This window comes from Fistularia commersonii, chromosome 11 (genome assembly GCF_037954325.1).
Source record: "Fistularia commersonii isolate RoL2024-O1a breed Wild chromosome 11, RoL_Fcom_v1.0, whole genome shotgun sequence".
Lineage (NCBI taxonomy): Eukaryota > Metazoa > Chordata > Actinopteri > Syngnathiformes > Fistulariidae > Fistularia > Fistularia commersonii.
In genome coordinates, this window is record NC_141294.1 from 2259977 (window position 1) to 2280000 (window position 20024).

Here is a 20024-nt window from a genome sequence, read left to right on the forward strand (position 1 = left end):
GTAGTGCCCAGCAGCTGTGGCGCACACTGAAAAAAAAGAGAAAAAAAAGAAAACTATGAAAAATAAAAAAATAAAAAAATACACCGTGTTACACCCTGGGTGTAACGCACACTATAAAAAGAAAAAAAGAAAAAGAAATAAATAACACCATGAAAAATAAATAATAAAAAACATATTTTTCAAATACAGTGCCCCGCATCAGCACCGTGGGTGTAACGCACACTATAAAAAGAAAAAAAAATGTAAAAGAAATAATTTACACCATGAAAAATATATAATATTTTTAATATAGGGTCCCGCATTAGCATCGCAGATGTGGCGCACACTAAAAAAAAAAAAACACAATGAAAAATAAATAATACTTTTGAATCCAGTGCCCCGCACCACCACTGCAGCAGCTGTGGCGCACACTAAAAAAAAAAATAAATAAAGCAAAGGAAAAATAAATAACAAAAAAATATTTTTTTTAAATGTAGCTCTTCCTCTTCCCAGGAAAAGGAATCCCAGGATATCCCACCCTTCCAATCCTCCCTCTCCCACCATCACCACCTCCCTCCCTCCATCCTCCCCACTCGCGTCCAAACTCCGGAGCGCCGCCGCCCGGTCGCCAGGATCCCTCATTTCTCGCTCTCTCTCTCTCTCTCTCTCTCTCTCTCTCTCTTTCCTCCTCCTCCCACCTTCCCCTCCTCCTTTCTCGGTCAAAATGGAGGAGGAGGTCTCCAGCTTAATGACGGGAGCGCAGATTTCCATGAGCGGATCCGCTTCAATGAAAGACACCGGGATTCGCTCTCGCCGCTAAGATAGAGGAAAATAATTTTAAAAAATAGATATACATTAATCCGTTTTTTTTTTGGGGGGGGGGGTGGGGTGGGGGGTGGAAGGGTGGGGGGGAAGGAAGAGGAGGAGGATTTCCGTCGCCGCTTCCTTCCGGCCCGGGCGAGCGGAGCCATGAGCGCAGGAGACGGGCTCGACGAGGCGGCGAAGGACGCGGCGGACGTAGCGGCGTTTTTCAAATCCGGTAAGTCGGTGGGAGGGAAACGGGAGGAAAAAAAAAGGGGCGAGTCTGGAGGTGTGTGTGTGTGTGTGTGTGTGTGTGTGTGTGTGTGTGTGTGTGTGTGTGTGTGTGTGTGTGTGTGTGTGTGGAGGTGGGGGGCGGCTCATTGTTGACAAAGGTGAGTGGCGGTGGCGGTGGGATACACACACACACACACACGCAAACACACACACGGGGTTCCACGGGTGAAATCTACTTCTGCGTGGAGTGTGCATCTGAGTGATGCATGATGAGCATGCAGCCCACCCCACCCGAGCCTGCAGACCCCCTTCATCCCTGTGGGTAACATCCCGAAACACATACACATACACACACACACACAAACACACACACACACGCACACACACATCAGCTGTGACCTCATTTCAGGTTTGGCTACGAGGCGTGGAAGGTCCCCCCCCCCCCACCCCACGGGTGTGTGCTTTGCAGGGGGCACCATTGCATTGTGTTGTTCACAGCGTTTTTTTTTTTTTTTTTTTTTAAATGTGATGCGTGTGTGTGCGTGTGTGTGTGTGTGTGTGGGGGGGGGGGGGGTACCGGTGTGCGCTCCATGCACCGCAGCTTATCTGGGTGTGATGGCATCATCATAACAAATGAGGATGGGCCAGCCTTCCCTTTTAACACCGCATCGTAACGTAAACACGTTGCGTGGGTCCTGGGGGGGGGGTGACGTCACAGTTGTGTCGTCACGGTGCTTCTTCTGGGGAAACTTCTTGCAAACAACCGCTGCGACTTCATGGTATTTCCTGGACAGATTATCTGGACTCCACATATGAGATGGGCTAAAAATGCACATTTTTTGCACATGAACATGATCTTCAGGAAATTGGAAGATATATTTTTTAATATTTTTCTGAGGTGGATCATCAGGCCACTGTTGGTAAAATTGGCACCATTTACAGGGGGATCCGCCACCGATCCCCCACCAGGAGAAGCAGCTGTCCGCCCCCCTCCTCCCATCTCCATCTCAGCTGTTTCTCTCACTGACACCTGGTGCCAAAGGGTCTGCTTGCTCACCATCTCCACACGTGCAGCAACCTCACACACACACACACACACACACACACTCATACCCTCACAACATGCATATCTCCTCACCCTGTGAAGTAAATACTCTTTAGCACGCTCTCCTAGAAGTTGCCCCTGCCGCTGCGATAGCCGGGAATGTTGTCAAAATGGATTTCTATTCACGGTTTCTCTTACGGTCGGTTGGATGCCTGTCAATGGATTCTCCTGCAGTCGCGTTTTATCGGGCTAGGAAAGTTGGCCGATCGTGAAGTTGGACCGCTCGGATGTTTATATAGCTGCGAACGCGGCTCATACAGTATTTATAATGGCGACAGAAATAGGCTACGGCTCGGGGAAACTTTTCAGAGATGCGTTTGTGAAGAAACGAGAGAGAATGGCGCTTGGCGTTACAGTAAAACGTAAATATCAATGAATAAACAGAAAACATTTGGTATGTTCATTTATTGAACGTCTCTGCTGATGTCCCGACCGGTATGTCAGCCGGATGATATTTACGTCCACAAAAAACATGACAAATGTTTTAATTTATACAGGGTAAGTCCATGTTTTACACCTTTGTATACAGTATTTTTCACACTATAAGGCGCACTTAAAATCCTTAAATTTTCTCAAAAATCAGCCGTGCGCCTTATAATCAGGTGCGCCTTATAATCAGGTGCGCCTTATGTATGCATTCTTGTTTTGTCAGAATTTTTGTGCAACTTCTGTAAGCGACGAAGCCGCTTCGCTCGATTGATTGTCGAACCGTTCCCACCCGACACGCGGACGTCGTGTAAAAGTCGGTGCTCAGTTGAATATGGGTCGTAATGTCAGAAAATGTTATGTAGTGCTGGAATACAAATATTCTTCGAACCTCATACTTCTAATGAACTACTCTAAGTAAAGTAAACCAAGTGGTTTCCGAGGGAATGGGACGGACACAGTTCGAGGGCAAAATTGAAGAGTGGGTTATTGAATGGGTGGGTTTGGGTTAAACTAAACTGACTGTTTTGTTTCGCTTTCTATACCGTACGCTTTGCCGTGCGCGAAATACGGTACAGCCGTCAGTCATTAAGGTCCAACATTTAGCTGTCGGTATCGTTTTCGTTTCGAACTTTAACGTTTATCCATCTGGGAGTCTTTCTGATGTGACGTTTCTCATAAATCAAACATATATTTGGTGCTAAATGGAGTTTTATCAGATGTCACGATGATGTTCTTGCTCACATGAAGTACGGGTCAATATATTTATGACGTGTTGATACGAGTTTTACAATAATATTCAAATGCCGCCGGAATTCACCCATTGTGACATCCCGCCTAGCGATCGCTTGCACTTTTGATTTTAAAATACTTGATTTTGATTAAAGATGCGCTCCATATGGATTGAGTTGGGTTGCTATTTCTTTGCCATCGTACGCTCACGTATCGCCGCTTTCCGCCTTCGGTTTCTCATTCTTTCCATCACACTTCAGTGCCCGGCGACGTCGCCTCCCCGCAATCAGCCGTCCGTTCATTCGTTTAATTCAACATTTTTGGTTGGGTAATCATTACATCCCTTCATATCACGCCTCTACCTTAAGTAGCATAACTATAGGATTATTGAGTCCGTCTGACGAATTGCATACTATCAGTATCAAATCCACATATGTTAAATCAATCTGTTTAAGCATTGTGTCATTAATTCCTTCATTCATATGCATTCGCCGTCTCCCTCTGCAAGAGCAATGGGCCCGTAATGGCCATCCCGCTCCTCATAGCTTCCCCGGCAGACTCTCTAATTGCTGCCAGCTTGTTGCATGTAGAAATCTTGGCACACAGCTGCTCATCCTGCTTGATCCGATGCACTTTATTCCTGAGGCTCTGATTTGTGTAAGTGTTTGGTGTTTTTTTTTTTTTATTTCAGGCCGGTTCCCATTCGTGTCCCTTCCCCCGCTACTGAGCACATACTGAGACGTGAATGTTTTTTTTTTTTTTTTCCTTCTTCTTCTTCTTCTTCTTCTTCGTCTTTTTGGCGAAACGATTCGATGCAAAGTGACCGATCTTTCGACGTGCGCCGTTTTTTTAATATTTCTTGGCAAATAGCATGAGAGTAAACGAAAATGCCGGCGGACTAAATTTCTAAGAAACGATCGCAAATGTATCTCCCGCCATTTAAAAAGTCCTTTTACAATTATTATCTCGAGACGAGTTTTAATTTGCTCTCCTGCCATGTGTAATTCCACCATGAGCCCTTGAAAATACTCGATGTTCCTCTCCATCAGAATATTTTCTGCGAGCAGATGGAGATCTATCTCTTGAGTCCCACACATTCTCCTTGTATCGCAGTTTAGCCGCTGAGTCACTTTCCCAGGTTGCTCATGCCATTTCTTAAAGTCCAGTGCTGAGATTGTTGTAAGTGGTGGAAAAAAAAAAAAAAAAGTATATTCTATCTATGAAATAATTTCAAGAAAAGCGCTGAAGTTCTTTCTACCCGGTCATGTGCTGTTCTCCCGCTCACGCCTTTGCCCCAGAAACCATTTAACGCACCGATAACGCTATTTAGTCATAGTTTTATCAATTTATCAGAACCCAGATGCTGCGTTTGTGCCGACGATCTTTACCGAGAATTTTAATGGATTTAACGGTGTGTATTTCTAAAAGATCTGGTCTTGCGTCAGCAAAATGAATCCATGATCGAATGATGTCCAATAGTGTACTCTACAACCATGGGTGTATACATATTTGCATATATAAACACACACACACACACACACACACATGCATATATATGTATATGTATATATATATATATATATATATATATACACACACACATCATATATACATAAATACATATGTGCATATACACACACACACACACACACACATATATATATGCATACATACATATGTGCATATATACACTCACACATACATAGATCTGCATATATACATATATGTATATATATACATACATATATATGCATTTCTACATATGTGCATATATATGTATAGATTTACAAACACACATATTTATGCTTATATACGTGTGCATATATATATACATATTCAGTATATGCATGTCCACATATGTGTGTATTTATATATTCACACATACATAGATGTGCATATATTCATATGTGTATATATATACACATACATATATATATACACACACATATATGCAAATATACATATGTGCATATACAGTATACACACACACACACACACACACACATATATATATACAGTATATGCACAAACGATACAGGCATTTTCCTCATGTCAGTGGACTGACATTGTGGCCAAAAATGCACTCAGACAATAACAACTACCACATTTAAGTTGATGACAGAGTCCCATAAGTTTGTGCAGGAGAATCTTTGTGTCCACGATGTGCCGTAACTCGTTTACCATCAGCCGAATGGAGCGGCATGTAAGATCCTTAAATGCGCCCCTGTCAAATCTATTAAAGCCATATGGAAGGAGTCTCTGCGCGAAACCAAAAATAACATTTGCACGACGGACCGCTTTTTTTTTTTTCAAGGTATCAGTTCATAAACAGCCTCTTGAGTGACGTATAATGAAGTTACCGAGCGCATACAATAGCATTATTGTACCGAACTGCACTGTAAAATCCAATTGTCATAAAAGAAACCGGATGCATCGGTGAAATAAGATTAAAAAACTGTTGCAGCAACTGCAGCTGCATCTCCCCTCTCTGCTCTCCTAAAAGACAATGCTCTTCTGTCATAACACCCGCGGAGTCTTGATACACGGAGGTTTTCGATACAATCTAATAAAGCACTAATTCTTTTTCCGCTCGTTGCGTACGATGTTGCAAACAAGTTAATGGTTTAGCGTGGGACTGTGCATTTTTCACCAAGAGAATAATTTATTGGCAGAATCATACATATTACCTGTTCGAGCTTTGTGGGGAAGCAATGAGTGGTTCTTTAACAACTCAACTAACTTTGCACCGAATGAACGTCATTCCCCGAGCGGTGGCCTGTTGTTTTCCGATGAAAACGGAATATTTATCGTTAAAATCAAAGAAAGCAAGATTGCAAAACTGAGGACATGACATGACGGGAAGGGACAAACAAGTTCATCAAATTATAGAGCGGAGTTTTGGGTGGAGCACACCCTGTAAAATGTAGGTTTCTCTGCCGTCCACCAGGCTCGAATCTTCCGGTGACATCAAGGAGCAGCCCTAATTGGCAGTTGGTCAGAGTTAAAAAAACTAAAAGCGCCGAGCGGCATCGCCTGCGCTGCAAAATCTCCCGGACCTACGTGCACAGTTGGCTCTCTCATATCGTAAACTATGAAGAAAGAGGCTTGTATAGGAAGGGTTTATTTTTATCCCTGACGTTCTAATTCGAGCTGTTTTCATTCGGCTCAAAGTGAATATCGTCTCTCGTGTCGAGGCGTTTTATATCTACGAGCCGGACGTAATCGGTCTCGTCAATGGCACTTGGGTTCTGTAGAATTTTTTTGCAATTTGAAACATTTAACAAACTTCACGCATATGCACACAGTGTGTGTGTGTTTGTATGTGTGTGTGCAAAGCCATTTGAAACAAAAATAGTCGATCTAAAACTAAGACGTACGCCATTGCCAAGAGGCTTAGTCATCTACCTTCAAAATAAGAGCGGCCGAGGCCACCATGAAATACATTTCTATCTAAACAAAGCTCGCCCTCTTTCAATTTTACAAATATGTTCTTGCTTTTGACATGAATTAGTCTAGGTGTCAAATATCCAATCCAAATATCCCGATCAACCACATAATACGGATTGGCAGTACCATCCACTCTTTTTTTTTTTAAGTCAAAGCGATTGTGCCAAAAAGCAGATCAGATCTGAGTGATGCGGTCTTGTAGGCGAGAGGAGGATAAGCTCCTTATTCGAAACAGAAATACAAAATAGAGCACAGTGTGGTTAGAAAAACAAAAAAAAAACAAAACGGCAGTTCCTTTCTTGGTCGTTTGCATTTTTATTCTCGCATCCAGAATCAGATATGATGCTTATTAAAGACTTTGCGGAGAAGACAACGGCAGAGGTAGTTCTTGTGGGCAAGCGCCTCCTTTAGCAGCCAGACGTTGCTGATCCATCTCATCAGAGACTCTTGACCTTTTCAGGGTAGTAATACTGTATGCTTTATGGGAATGTAAAATGCCATTGTTTCACCAAATTATTGATCAGTTTTAAATGCCATGGATGTCCATCAACATGGGGTCAATTGGAACAGACCGAGGCTAATCCTCCCTCTGCTCGGCGACGATTAAAAAAAAAAAAAAAAAAAAAAGCGGAGTCCCGATTTCACCCCTTTTGGTCTGATCTCACCGGATTTTTTTTGCAAATTCTACAGTTGACTGGATTTCATGCGATCGTCGTTTATTTTAATTGCAACGGCAAGATCAATGAGACCGATGGGAAGGGAGGTTAGCGTGACACATTAAAACAATGCAAAATTGCAAAGAAAGGTTGGTAAACTGTGAGATGCGACGGGTAGCCGGTTGGACGGCTTGGCTAACGCACAAACATCCTCGCAAGGAGGGATAAATCACTGCATCCCACCCACATCGCCTTGGGCCGTGGAAGTAAGGAAGAGGGGGATGGAAAGATAGAGTCAATGTATGAGCGATGGAGGTAAAGGGGGTTTGGGGGTCATAAAAATAGGTTGTGGGCTGGACTGCACGTCTCCTGCGAATCCCCCATCTGATAAGAAAGAAACCTCTATCAGTCAACTGTGCACACACACACCCTTTTTTTATCCCCCATTCCTTTTCATTGCTTCTCCAATCATCTCCCACACAGCCTTCCATAATGACCTCATGCGTCGCCGCTGCACCCGACGGTCGTATACGCCGATGATCATCCGCTAATACGACGCCATGGTTTTTCACCGAGAAAGGGAAGAGCGGCGATTGAATTCAAGCATAAACTGATGTTTTGGGATTTTTAGGATGGCGAATTTTAACCCTCATATTATGTTAAGGGTCAATTTGACCCATTTCACCCATTGACCCAATGGGTCAAATTGACCCTTAACATAATATGAGGGTTAAAGCGGTGCTAATTGTGTTAAGGATAACTAATATTTCAGTTTACCAAATCGTAGCTTGTAGTTGTTGATTTTATCTTCATTGTCACTACTACCGTTTTCATTCACTTTAAAGCTTGAAACGTAGATATCTGGTATATGAAGTTACAGAATTTCCCACAGTGCTCATTGCTATAGCTATTTTTTTCTCTCTTTTTTTTCTTTAAGCGCAAGAATAGCACTCAAAAACAGCAGTCAGCGACTCACAAGGCCAGGCCCCCTGCCGAGTTCCCGAGGCAAAAAGCACACAAAGCCGTTCAAAGCTGTGTCACAGCTTTCTTTTTAAAGAAATTGACAGTGTGTCAAGTGTAATTCTCTGCGTCTTTTTCATGCAAAAATTTGTTTTATGAATGGGCCACATTAAATTTTCTCCTCGCCTAAACAGATGCGTTATTTGGTTGAATTGTTTATTCAGATAAAGTCTGACTTGTTTATTTGTTAAGTGATTTCCATGATATTTGCGGTTAACGCCTTTGCTTCGCCGCAAGAAGGTCACCGGTTTCGATTCTGCCTTTTTATACGGAGTCCAAAAACACGCAGGTTCATTGAAGACCTCAAACCGCCCAGACGGGTGAATGTATGTCTCTTTATGACTTGATCGGTAGTTTGTCTTTTCATGCTGCGATCCACGGTTAACAATGACAGCTGGGAGCGGCTCCAGCATCCCTTCTCTAACCCTGAGCGCAGGATAAGCGTTCTAGAGACCGGACGAATGGATCCCTGCACAGTGCACGCAATGCAGGAGGCCATATGTATGCTACTTCGTGAAGTTAGGTGATTATCTCTCTCTCCTCCCCCCCCCGCAAGAAAACCCGATCAAAGCGTGCCTGGAACCTGGTCTGGACAAACACAAACACGCTCGCGTCTTTTATCCAGTCAACAGCTAAACGTAGCTTAGCCCGGCAACTATCTTGTACAAACTCCGAGGCTTTGACACGGGTTCCTGCTCGGAGGTCTGCGGGATTTCATCCCTGTCGTGTGAACGGTGCCAGCCCAGTGCTCTCCTGGCTTAGCCGGGCTAAACTGCTGCTTTGGCCTCTCTGGCATCGGATAAAATAGGTTGAGGATCAAAATTAACATCCCCGCATTGGCTTATAGATTTGCACGCTGTTAAACCTCCGACAGTTACATTCAGCACTGCTGATTTTACTATTTGGATGTAGCAAAAAAAAAAAACAAAAAAAAAAAAAACGTCGTCACCGCTGAAAGCAAGGCTGCCACCTAATTCCCATCTTGCATAGAAATAAATCCTTGTCGTTTTGTCAATCCTTGCCTTTCCCCCGTCCCTTTATTTGGGTTTGTCCAAATATCATGCTCTCATCGGATTCCGTCCGATATTCGTCGTTCGTTATTTGTCGTGGATTTTCACCGGTTTGACATTTGATTGTAAATTTTTCAGTGAAAGCAGTTTAATGTGGTGGATGATGCATCGCTGGTTTAATCTCAAACTTTAAAAAAAAAAAAGGCCATAAAGGCATACAGGCTTTTTTTCTGATTGAATATAAAAAAGAATTGGTTTCTGCATGAAGATTATTCCTCCGGCTTTCCACCGATCCTTCGTTTACGATCCGATACCAGCTCTTAATCTTTCATCGGTCTGCCGCTGCTGCTGATAAATCGAAATAAAAAATGGCGGGATTGTAATTTATTTTTAATGGGATTTGGAAAACAATACCTCAAAATACGAGAACGATTCAAATGTTACATTTGCAAGTCGACTACATAATCATAGTTCAAGAATTGCGTCACCAACCGCTCGGTAACTACGACCCCTCTTCAAACGGCTGCTTAACCGCTGCTTTTTTTTTTTTCCCCGCTTAATATTTATTGTACCCTTTTCATCCCGGCTCCATTGTGGTTTATCAAACTTTCTCATCTAATCCTGTGTTCCGACTCACGGCGTTTCAACGTTTGAAAGTAAAGTTTTGCCCAAGTGGGTCAGAGAATAGTGTTTTTAAATGCACTCTAACGTTTAATCTGTCTGTCTCTGCATTTTTTAGATTTCTCACTTCCCAAATGTGAAACCAAACTGGATGGCCCCGGTCAAACCTCAGGTAGGCCTCGCGGTCGTCACGCGGAGAATTTCCTCGGGTGACGTCGACCCACAAAAGCCTTTTCAGTAAACTTCGGTTGTTGAATATCAGAATTAGCGCCCCGTCTGCCAAAAGGTCTGATAGACGGCACTACTTTACGGCGGCGGTGGAAAGCACAGGGCGGCGTAAAGCGCAGCACAGCTCTTGTGTCATTGTTGATATTTTCTGTCGTTTCCTCCGTGTTAAATAGAACACATTTGTGTTTACTGATCTCGCCAGGAGGGACTTCTTGCATTGCCATTCTAATGCAGGTCAAAGTTGTTGCGCCACTCTTTACGTGAAGAATCAGAATCAGAATAAAAATAAAAAAAAAAACTTTATTTGTCCCTGAGGGGCAATTGTGAGGCACGTTGGGTAGAAGCATTAAATAATATAATTGTAAAAAAGCATGTAAAATAATAATGATAATAATATAAATGAGATGAGAACAACTTTATTTATCCCGAAGGAAATTGTTGTGCCAGAGTTTCAAGCAAAAACATAACAATAATAGATAATAGGTGGAAGGAGGGAGAATAAGAAATACAATAACAATAAAAAGCTGTTAAATAAATAAAAATAATACAAATGAAATATAAATAAAATGAAATAATAAAATAGTATTTCTAAAAGAAAAAAATATTATTATTATTATTATTATTATTATCATTGCTACTATTACTACTACTACTACTACTACTACTACTACTAATAATAATAATAATAATAATAATACCATAATATATTATCATTGTTAAAAAGTAATATATTTAATTATTTTAGATTTATAATTAAAAACTTGTAATAATAATAATAATAATAATAATAATAATATTGAAAAAAAATACTGTACAGAAATGGTGCTGAATTAATTTTATATAATAAATACATCATGAGTGGCGTTACATTAGGCACGGGGGGGCTGGGATGGTGATGAGGGGTTTGCAGGGTCGCTGGGAATTTAAGAGTTGGACGGCTTTTGGGACGAAGGTTGTCCTTCTGCTCAGGGTTTTGCAAGCGGGGCAGCGAAGTCTGCGACCAGAGGTGAATGACAGTGAAGGAAAGCGAAGGACACGCTATTTCATTAATTGAGTTATTTTTCATGAGCAAGTGTCGAGTGTAGGTCCGGAGTGAGCTGGAACGTTACGAACAAAATCTATCAAACCCAGTTTCAGGAAAATATTGCATCAGGCCAGAGCGCCGGTCAGTGGACTCAGATTAGTCAGATGCTCCTCGTTTTGCATCAGCGAGCTTGTCGGTTGACATCTCTTTAATACCTAAGAAACTGAAAACACAAGTTTTTTTGTTTTAAATGGCACTAAAACTTCACTGGTGTGGATTATTTAAAAGTAGTATAAGCCCGGTTTGGAAATGCATTGTAAATGTAAATGTAAACTTTTGGAGCCTCGTGTGCATTTGCACTGAGTGATAATAAAGCGTCAGATAACTATGTATAGTTTATATGCATATTCATATATCCCTCCCTCTTTGTTGAGAATGACAAATGGACGGACCTGCTGGTATATATGTGTATTTTTATTGTTATTTTTCAAGCTGATGATCTCCTGCAGCCGTTCTGTGTTCGCTAGTCGTGCTTTTACTGCAGTGACGTCGTTACGGCTTTGACCTGATGTTTTCCATTTGGGTCACATTTTACAAGCATGTTTTTTTTTTTTAAGTTGACAGCATAACTTTATCCTTACTGCCAGAATTCGAAGGGGTAATAAGAAATAATGGTGACCTGCCAGCCAACTCCTGCACCCAGGCATGCTACCAAAAAATAGATGGCGTCTCTTAATCCGAATATGAGTGAAAAATCATTAGTCGCTGGATTTAAGGTCATGACATTGCGTGAGTTCTTTTATGTAATTCTCTTTTTAATTGCCATTTTTATTACCCCAAACCTTAGTCAGAAAAAAGATCTGCATCCGTATGCATATATGTGTGTCGGCTACTGTACGTTTGGATTTACCGCACAGTCTTCGCAGCCATTTTGAACAACATTCATCAACAGACTTTATTCAATGGCGATCGTGATCCGATTTATACGTAACAACGGATGCGGCATTGAGAACGTCAGAGTTTATAAATCCGGCCATCGGAGCGCCGTGCATGTTTTATACTGTGAATGTAGATCATAAATGTGAAAAAGCACCCCGCTATGTGGGGGATCAAAAAAAACAAGTTCCCCTAGAACGCTATCGGCGTGCATTGGATTTACAGACTAAGCGTCCTCACAGCAAATACTGGGACTTTTCCCCAGATATGCTTTTGGCTCTTGCTGGAAGATAATCTGCCACAGTAGCCAACACGCCTGTTTAATCAGGATGATTCTGATCTCTCGCAACATTAATCATATTTTGCTTTGTAGATCCAAGTAACGGCGCGGCAGACACAATGCTGATGATGTGGTCCTTTTAATGGCAATCTAGGGAAGGCACGTTGTACAAAAATAATCGGCTGTGTGTGCACGTAATGAATGAGAAAAGTAATCGGAAGATGGAACGTGTTTTGGATTTTTCGTCTAATTGGAAAAACATCAAATGGGATGCGCCGTTACTGATCCTAATATCCTCTTCATCAATTTCAAGATGATAATCATTCTTATTAATATCCTAGCGAGCAGTGGACTCTCCTCTGCTCTCTTAAAATGAGTATCTTAACTCTGCTCGTATTGAGTTCACTATGTGGTTCCTGTAGAACTGGGCTTTGAATACTAACCATGTGCACTGTGGGCAGGCAGGCCCTCACTCATACTGCACACACACACACGGACACACACACACACGCGGCTTTCAACGCAGTAGAAGAGGAAGTGGTTTTCTCAGGAGTTTATTGGATTTTGTCTTTTATAGTCCCCTGCAGAGGCCAGGGTGGGGAGACCAAATTCTATTGGCATTTTTTTGGGATGTGGTCATGTGTGTGTGTGTGTGTGTGTGTGTGTGTGTGTGTGTGTTTGTGTGAGTTTGAGTGAAACGTGTCTTCTCAAACTCTAATTTACTATTCTCTTTCTTGTGCTTTTCCTCACTCCACTGCTTTGTTTGATGTGGTCTTGTTAGAACTGAAATTAGATTTCTTTCCGTTATCCAAATCGTAGCATTTCAGTAGGGGTTAGCATCTAGCTTTATGCAGTGATGTGGGGTCAGGGGAGGGAGGTGAGGCTGTGCCTCACTTCTCACTATGAAAAAAAACAAAACAAATATGGTGATAATGTCAGATAAATATTAACATTTTTCCACTGATCTGATTTTCTGTCATGTTTTAAATGTTCTCAAGAGCAAATTGCAGAATTTGCACATTTCCTCATCAAATGCAAGCCAAGGTGCGGCAGTTGAGCTCACCTCTGCACACACAATCCCTCACAAACGCTTGAAGAATGTTTGTAAAAAGATTTATTATATTATTAATTCACCACCATCTTCTACAAGATGTGTTAATGTCTTTAGCGTGAGTGTGTGATACAATTTACCTCACTGATTTGAAAATGAACTTTGGAGAAAAGTCATGAGGTGAGGCAGGCAATTCCATGCCTCACCTGTAGGGGGCGTATGTGGGTTGGCAAGTGCTCTTGACAGCTTGCCTTCTCAAAGCAATGTAGGATATAATAAATAAGATAAATAAAAGAAAACAAGGAGGATGTTTACGACAGAGTAAAAGTCACGGAGAAGTCCATGCGTGTGGACTTCATACAGAAAAAAAAAAAAAAAAAACTTGTTTAAGGTTTATAAAAAGAAAAGATGAAATGAGATTACGGAGAATAAGAAACTCTCGAGTTCTTAAAATCGTAAGTATCATTCCAAAGAAAGTCAGTGCCTCACGGCCGTGAACCTCACCGCAAACAAGGCGCTATAAATTGATTTGCATAAAATATCTGACGGTAAATTAGCAACCGTGCAGAAAATGCAAGAGAGAATTCTATTATTTAGATGTAGCAATAACATTACTGTATGGAGTGATGTCCTTCCATGACGTGTGGGTTAAATTTGTTGAACTTCTTCTGAACTTCACCCGTGTAAAAAAGGACACGCTTTGACAAAATGCTGCCGTATCATTTGCAGGCATGCCTATGATTACACCACCGCCACTTACAGTATAACTTGCATAGAAATGCATCGCCACAGGCACTGTCTGCTCAGCGTTTTTGGAGAAAATGGAAACATTGCTTCGTGGTCTGCAGTTGGAGCTGCAGGTGTTATGAGAAGACACATTTTGGGGAAATGTTCCTTCAATGTATTTGACTTCGGGATGATTACTTTTGAAATCGCTTTCAAATTTGTTTCATGGTGTTCGAACCCCTCGGTTTGTAAGGTGTAGAGCGATAATTCCATGAGCTAAATCATAAAAATAATTGAGTGAAATTCTTATTATTTAGCCTTAATTTAAGAGGACACAATTATAGTTTATGTGTCTTCTGCCTCGGCCAAAACGAATAGCGGTCGGTTCGGAATTCTGCACATTTATCATACCGTTTATGTCACGAAGTTTGGATGCTGGCAAGAAAATCTCAGAGCGCAAGAATCGGAGCTGCAGATCTCAAATGCTAAAGTGTTCCCTCTTGAGGAACAAGTCGGTAACACAGGTGGGAGAGGTGATTAAAAAAACGAATATATATTGAAGAATATCCAATTAAATTGACTAAATTAAATGGTAATTTCAAATGCAGCGAGCCGTGGGAGATTTATAAATTGTGTACAGACTTGTTGTCGACCCTAAGGTTTACTGATCTTCAATGTGATGCTAACTTTAACAGTTGAATGTTATAAATGGTCTGAAATAACTTTTTCCAAAATATAAGAGACGAAACTGCGTCGAATTTGTTTAATGTCTATCAAAGCAAATTGAGAGCTGACTGTTTTGTTCCAGCTCTAATTACAAGACAAAATGGATAAAATCATCCTCTTACAAATGAAACCCTCAAAAAGAATCCATTTGCATTGCAGCTGGAAGTACTAAATGTTTCATTTGGGAGCACTGCCAGAACATTTTCTCTCTTCGTCAGTGTCTCGGTTTTTCTCACAAATACAGCCAGTGACACACGCACACACACACACACACACACTCACACACACACACACACAAAATAAGCAGATTCTGTAAAGGGACGGACATCAGGAAAGGCAGAATCCCTGTGATCTGCTACATGAGAGCAGCTGGAGAGTGTGTGTGTGTGTGTTTGTGTGTGTGTGTGTGCGTGTGTGTGTCCATGGATGATGGAGTTTATCCGTGTGTGTGGATGTGATACATTCAAATTTACGCTATTTTTGTTGAAATCCAAATGAACGTGATGGATCACCATAAATTCTGGACAATAAGCCGCGACTTTTTTCACTTAAACAGCGCTGCGGCTAATATATGGATGTTTTTTGGGGGGGAGGCTAACTAGCTTCACGCTGCTAAAACATTTATCCTCGTCACATCGGACCGATGAAATGACCAGGAAATTCTGAGGCCGTTCAACTCCAACACAGAAGAAGACGACTTTTACGGTTTTAGTGCGCAGGAGGAAGCCCGAGATAGCGATCGGCTAGCCGGTGCGGCTTATATCGAGGTTCGCCTAATAGTCTGGAAATTACAGTATGTAGCAAAATCTATGAAAATGCAATATATATATATAAATGATCTTCTTCTTCATCTCCTTGGGGCTTTTCCCTTCAGGGGTCTCCACGGCAAATCAACCTTCTCCATCTGACCCCATTCTCTGGATCCTCCAACTCACTTGGCTTCAATCTATCTAAATATGCAGATAAAATAATAAGAATAATGACAACAACAGCAACAACATGATAATAATAATTATAATAATCTTGCAATTAAAGCAGTTTTTTTTGATAGAAAATTTAATAATAATTAATTTTTATTATTTTTCATGTTTCCATCAAAAAAGTAGGTATACATGATAATGGGAATCTACATTATAGTCAACATAAAAACACTTCACCATATTTTATTTTATTTCATTTTACGTATGCCATTCCCTCTGATATAATCTAAGCCTTGAACAGTTTATCTAACTTGAGCTTATTTTCTCCCCCTGGTGTTAGTATATTATGCAGGACTACCAGGGAGATTTATCAAATCACATGATTAGGAATCGGGCCTCAGACGAGGGGAAAAAAAACAAAAACAACAACAAACTTTCTTCGGCGGAGAACCAGCCGACGCACTGGTACACAAACCGTGCACAAACGTCAGCTTTCTGCTCGTCCTCTGCAGACAAACATCTACCACCGTGCCGCGCAGTAACTATCTGCTCCATCTGCCTTAAAACTGAATATTCCCAGAAGTAAAAACAGTGTGTTCCTCTAAATTCTTCACGAGACGTTCACCCGCGGCTTTTCTCTCACCGTAATAATCCCACCTACCTCTTTCGTCTCCTCCGATCGTTCCCGTTTCATCACCCCTCCCTTCCTTCCTTCCCCTCCTCCGGCCGCTCATCGCTTTCCTGGAAAGCATCGATGCATAGGAAAGCGAGGTTCCGCCGCGACATCCAATCGCTTTCAGCCTCTCCGTTCTCACCGGCCAATCGCGCGGAGGAGGGGGAGGGGCAAGCGATGACGGATGGGGGTTGGAAGGAGGGGGATTGCAGTGTTAGCTGGATGCTCCTTGACTTGAGGGGTATAAAGAATGCTCAGCTGCTCCTTATATATATATATATATATTTATGTCATGGAAATAGTTTTGGTGTCTTTCGATTTGTATTTTCTAAAAGGGAATATCGGGTGATGTTGGATGGTTTGGTTTTGGGTTGTAATATCCACGCCAATGAGTGATGCCTTCAATTTTCTTTTCTTTCTCAAGGGAATATTCATGTGTTGTTTTATCCCGAGTAACTTATAGTTGGAGGAAATGAAAAAAACTTTCCTGTCGTAAATGAAAGAGTGTTTCTGTAAAATGGAGAAAGTGACATAAATATGGCGTTAAGAGAAGCGGCGGCGACGGGGAAGAAGAGAAGCCGTGGTTTTTGAAGCCGCAAGAGGAAGGTTATTTCATCTCTTCGCCGTCAACCTGCTCTCGTGATTGGTCAGTCGAGCCGTCAGTGCAGAGAAGGATAGCAGAAAAGCAGAGGACGTGTCCGTCCTGATCCTCCCCCGTGAGTACGACGCAACTCTTATTTAAATTGGCGTTTCAAAAATATGTATTTATCCCATGTACATCTTATAATATGATATAAATATTGTATTTAAAAAAAACTTTTTTTTTTACTTTGTGGTCTCTGTTAGCGCCGCCACAGTGCTAGTTTTTGGTCTCGTCGCAGAGTTTGTTTACATGGACGTGAGGACCAGGTCGTCAAAGACAAATACTTTTATTAAGTTTAACGCTAGAGATCATAAACGTCTGATGATCGTGCTTTGGTGAATTTGTATTAAAACGCAGCGCTACATTTCAAAATTACATACAAATAAAAATACATCCTCGCTCGACGCAACTGATCTAAGGATTAATTTGTCTGTGCGGAAAAAAATCCCTACTTCATAACGGTTACAAATATTTTATTCATTTATTTTTTATTTTATTATTATAATTTTTTTTTTCAATTATAATTATTTATTTATTTTATTTTGTATTAATTTATTATTTAAAAAAATATGTCATTAATGACTAACTATTACAGTGTTCATATTCATATCTGTTATCATATTTACGTTTACAAATAATTAATGTTTACAAGTCATACAAAGTCATATTTATATATTTATAAAATATATTTATATTAACATTTACAGTCTTTCTAGTGGCGCATATTCAAATGGACTGCGGACAGCAAAATAGGAATTTCACTGTACAGGGAAACACATTTCTACACCGTACATGTGACAATAAACGCTTTGAATCTTGAATCGATGAGTCATTTACTGAGTCAGTCACAATATTTCATATTTGCGCACAAGATTATTTGATAATGAGACATGTTTTTATGAATAAGATGAACCATATTTGTTTTTATCTCATAATTAATATGAACACGATGTGTTAGACAAGCCATCACAAGTTTACGCTAATCCGTCAAAGACAACATGTTACAGATAAGTGATTATTACAGTCGAAATACATTGAAATATTTAAAGTTGTGAAGTTGAACCCATGGAAATAAATTTACCTTTCTCCTCTTTGACACAACAAGAAAACTCTTCTCACTTTTAGACCAAATTACTAACTGGCTACTTTTTGTTGATCCTCTGTTGGCCAATTAGTGTTGCAGCTCGCTTAGTTTTGCTGATTTAGCTTCGGTGCTGCTCTTGTTTATCTCTCTGCGTGTGCAGATTTTTCACTTTTACCCATTTTTTCGCAGATTTCCAGCCAGGTTTGGATTATAACACTAGTGGTAGTTTAAACAAACGCTTGCCTCCCCTCCTCGTTGCCCATAGCAACCCACCGGGTGATGGTAACTCCAGTTTTTTTCTTTTTTAGGCCTCTGTAACAAACAGTGGGATTTACTTTACAGTTTTGGGGATTTATAGGCTGCTCTGTATTCATCTAGTGTGCGATGAAATCCACATTTTACCTGGATTTTCAGTTGTTTAACAGCCACCAGCCGCATCTTTGTGTAGCTTTTGGACCAAGTTTATTATATTTTGCCTTATTCTACCAACGTCCATGCACCAGAGGAACTTTTTTGTAGAGTATTTTTGGAGATGCTGTTTCCAAATCCACCTGGACCCTATTTTTGTGTGTTTTGCAATCAAAAAAATTTTTTTTTTCCGCATCACTATCGATTAAACAGCATAGATGTATAGAGATCCGCTTTCAAGAGTAATATTTGTATGGGAAACTATTTTCATACAACGCCGCCCACATGGTAGATATTACGCTGTCCAATCAAAGCACCAGATACTTGATAAAGCTTGTTTCTTTTTGTGGCCGCGGCGTTCCGGGGTGAACCTCGCCTCTCGTCCAATGGCAGCTGAGATAGGCTCCGGCACCCCCGACACCCCGACTGCCGGATAAATGGCACAGATAATGAATGAATGAATTTCAAAATGTAAATGCAAACCCACTGCAGCAGTTGAATGCTAATGGCAGTCATTTGCCCCTGCATGATTGCCCTAATAATTCTCTTTGTTGGTATAAAACGCTGACAATTGACTTTTTAGGTTTCTAGCACGCTCATATTGTGCACCAATGCAGTCATTTGTGGAAGCTCTCCATGATCCAAAAGTTTAATTGAATCGCATTTTCTGACACGTAAAAATAATAGATATTCTGTTCAGAGCCTCTGCATCCCCTACCTGCGCTGTTTTTCATGCAAAATAAACGTTCATACAAATACAATCCAGTGTTTTCTCTGAAGCAATTCTCCAGAACAAATATGTTTTAATTCTCACGTCGGCTGGCGCTAAAGGACAAACATGTAACCCCCCCCCCGCCCTCCCAGCAGGGACATATGTGCCCACATGCATGTGTGTATCCATGCATGGAAATCAGATATTCCATCAGATAGTCCTCTGGTACACTGTTTGCATAAGCCAGTTGTTTGTGACGGATCGTAGCCATGGGAATCACTTGCCGCCTTCTGGCCAGAGGCACGCCGTGGCAGGGGTCGCCAACCACCCGGCTCCCCGTGGCTTTCGGAAGTAATCAACAAGTATTAAATGCGAATGTATTTTATTTGAGTTTGTTCATTTTTTTTTCAAATGTAGTTTTAAATTTGAAGATTATGGCGGTCTTGTAAGGTCTGATTAAAATATTTTTGTCGTTCTTAATAAATGACTGCGTGCGCCAATAAAAGGACAAGGATGGCATTTTTGTTTTGCTGCTGGTGGATCATCTAGGTTTGGCTTGTTTTTTTTTTTTTTTATATAAAT

The 20024-nt window shown here is 41.1% G+C and overlaps 1 protein-coding gene across 1 annotated transcript in view; it reads left to right on the forward strand.

Annotated features, from left to right (window-relative positions):
- Positions 1-903: 903 nt before the first annotated feature.
- The window catches only part of triob (trio Rho guanine nucleotide exchange factor b), a 124059-nt gene continuing 104938 nt past the window's right edge, over positions 904-20024 (forward strand). The window contains exons 1-2 of the mRNA XM_086156040.1: positions 904-1018; positions 10150-10203. Of these exons, the coding sequence (XP_086012166.1) occupies positions 949-1018; positions 10150-10203 (124 nt within the window). The 5' untranslated portion in view covers positions 904-948. The remainder of the gene's footprint in view (positions 1019-10149; positions 10204-20024) is intronic.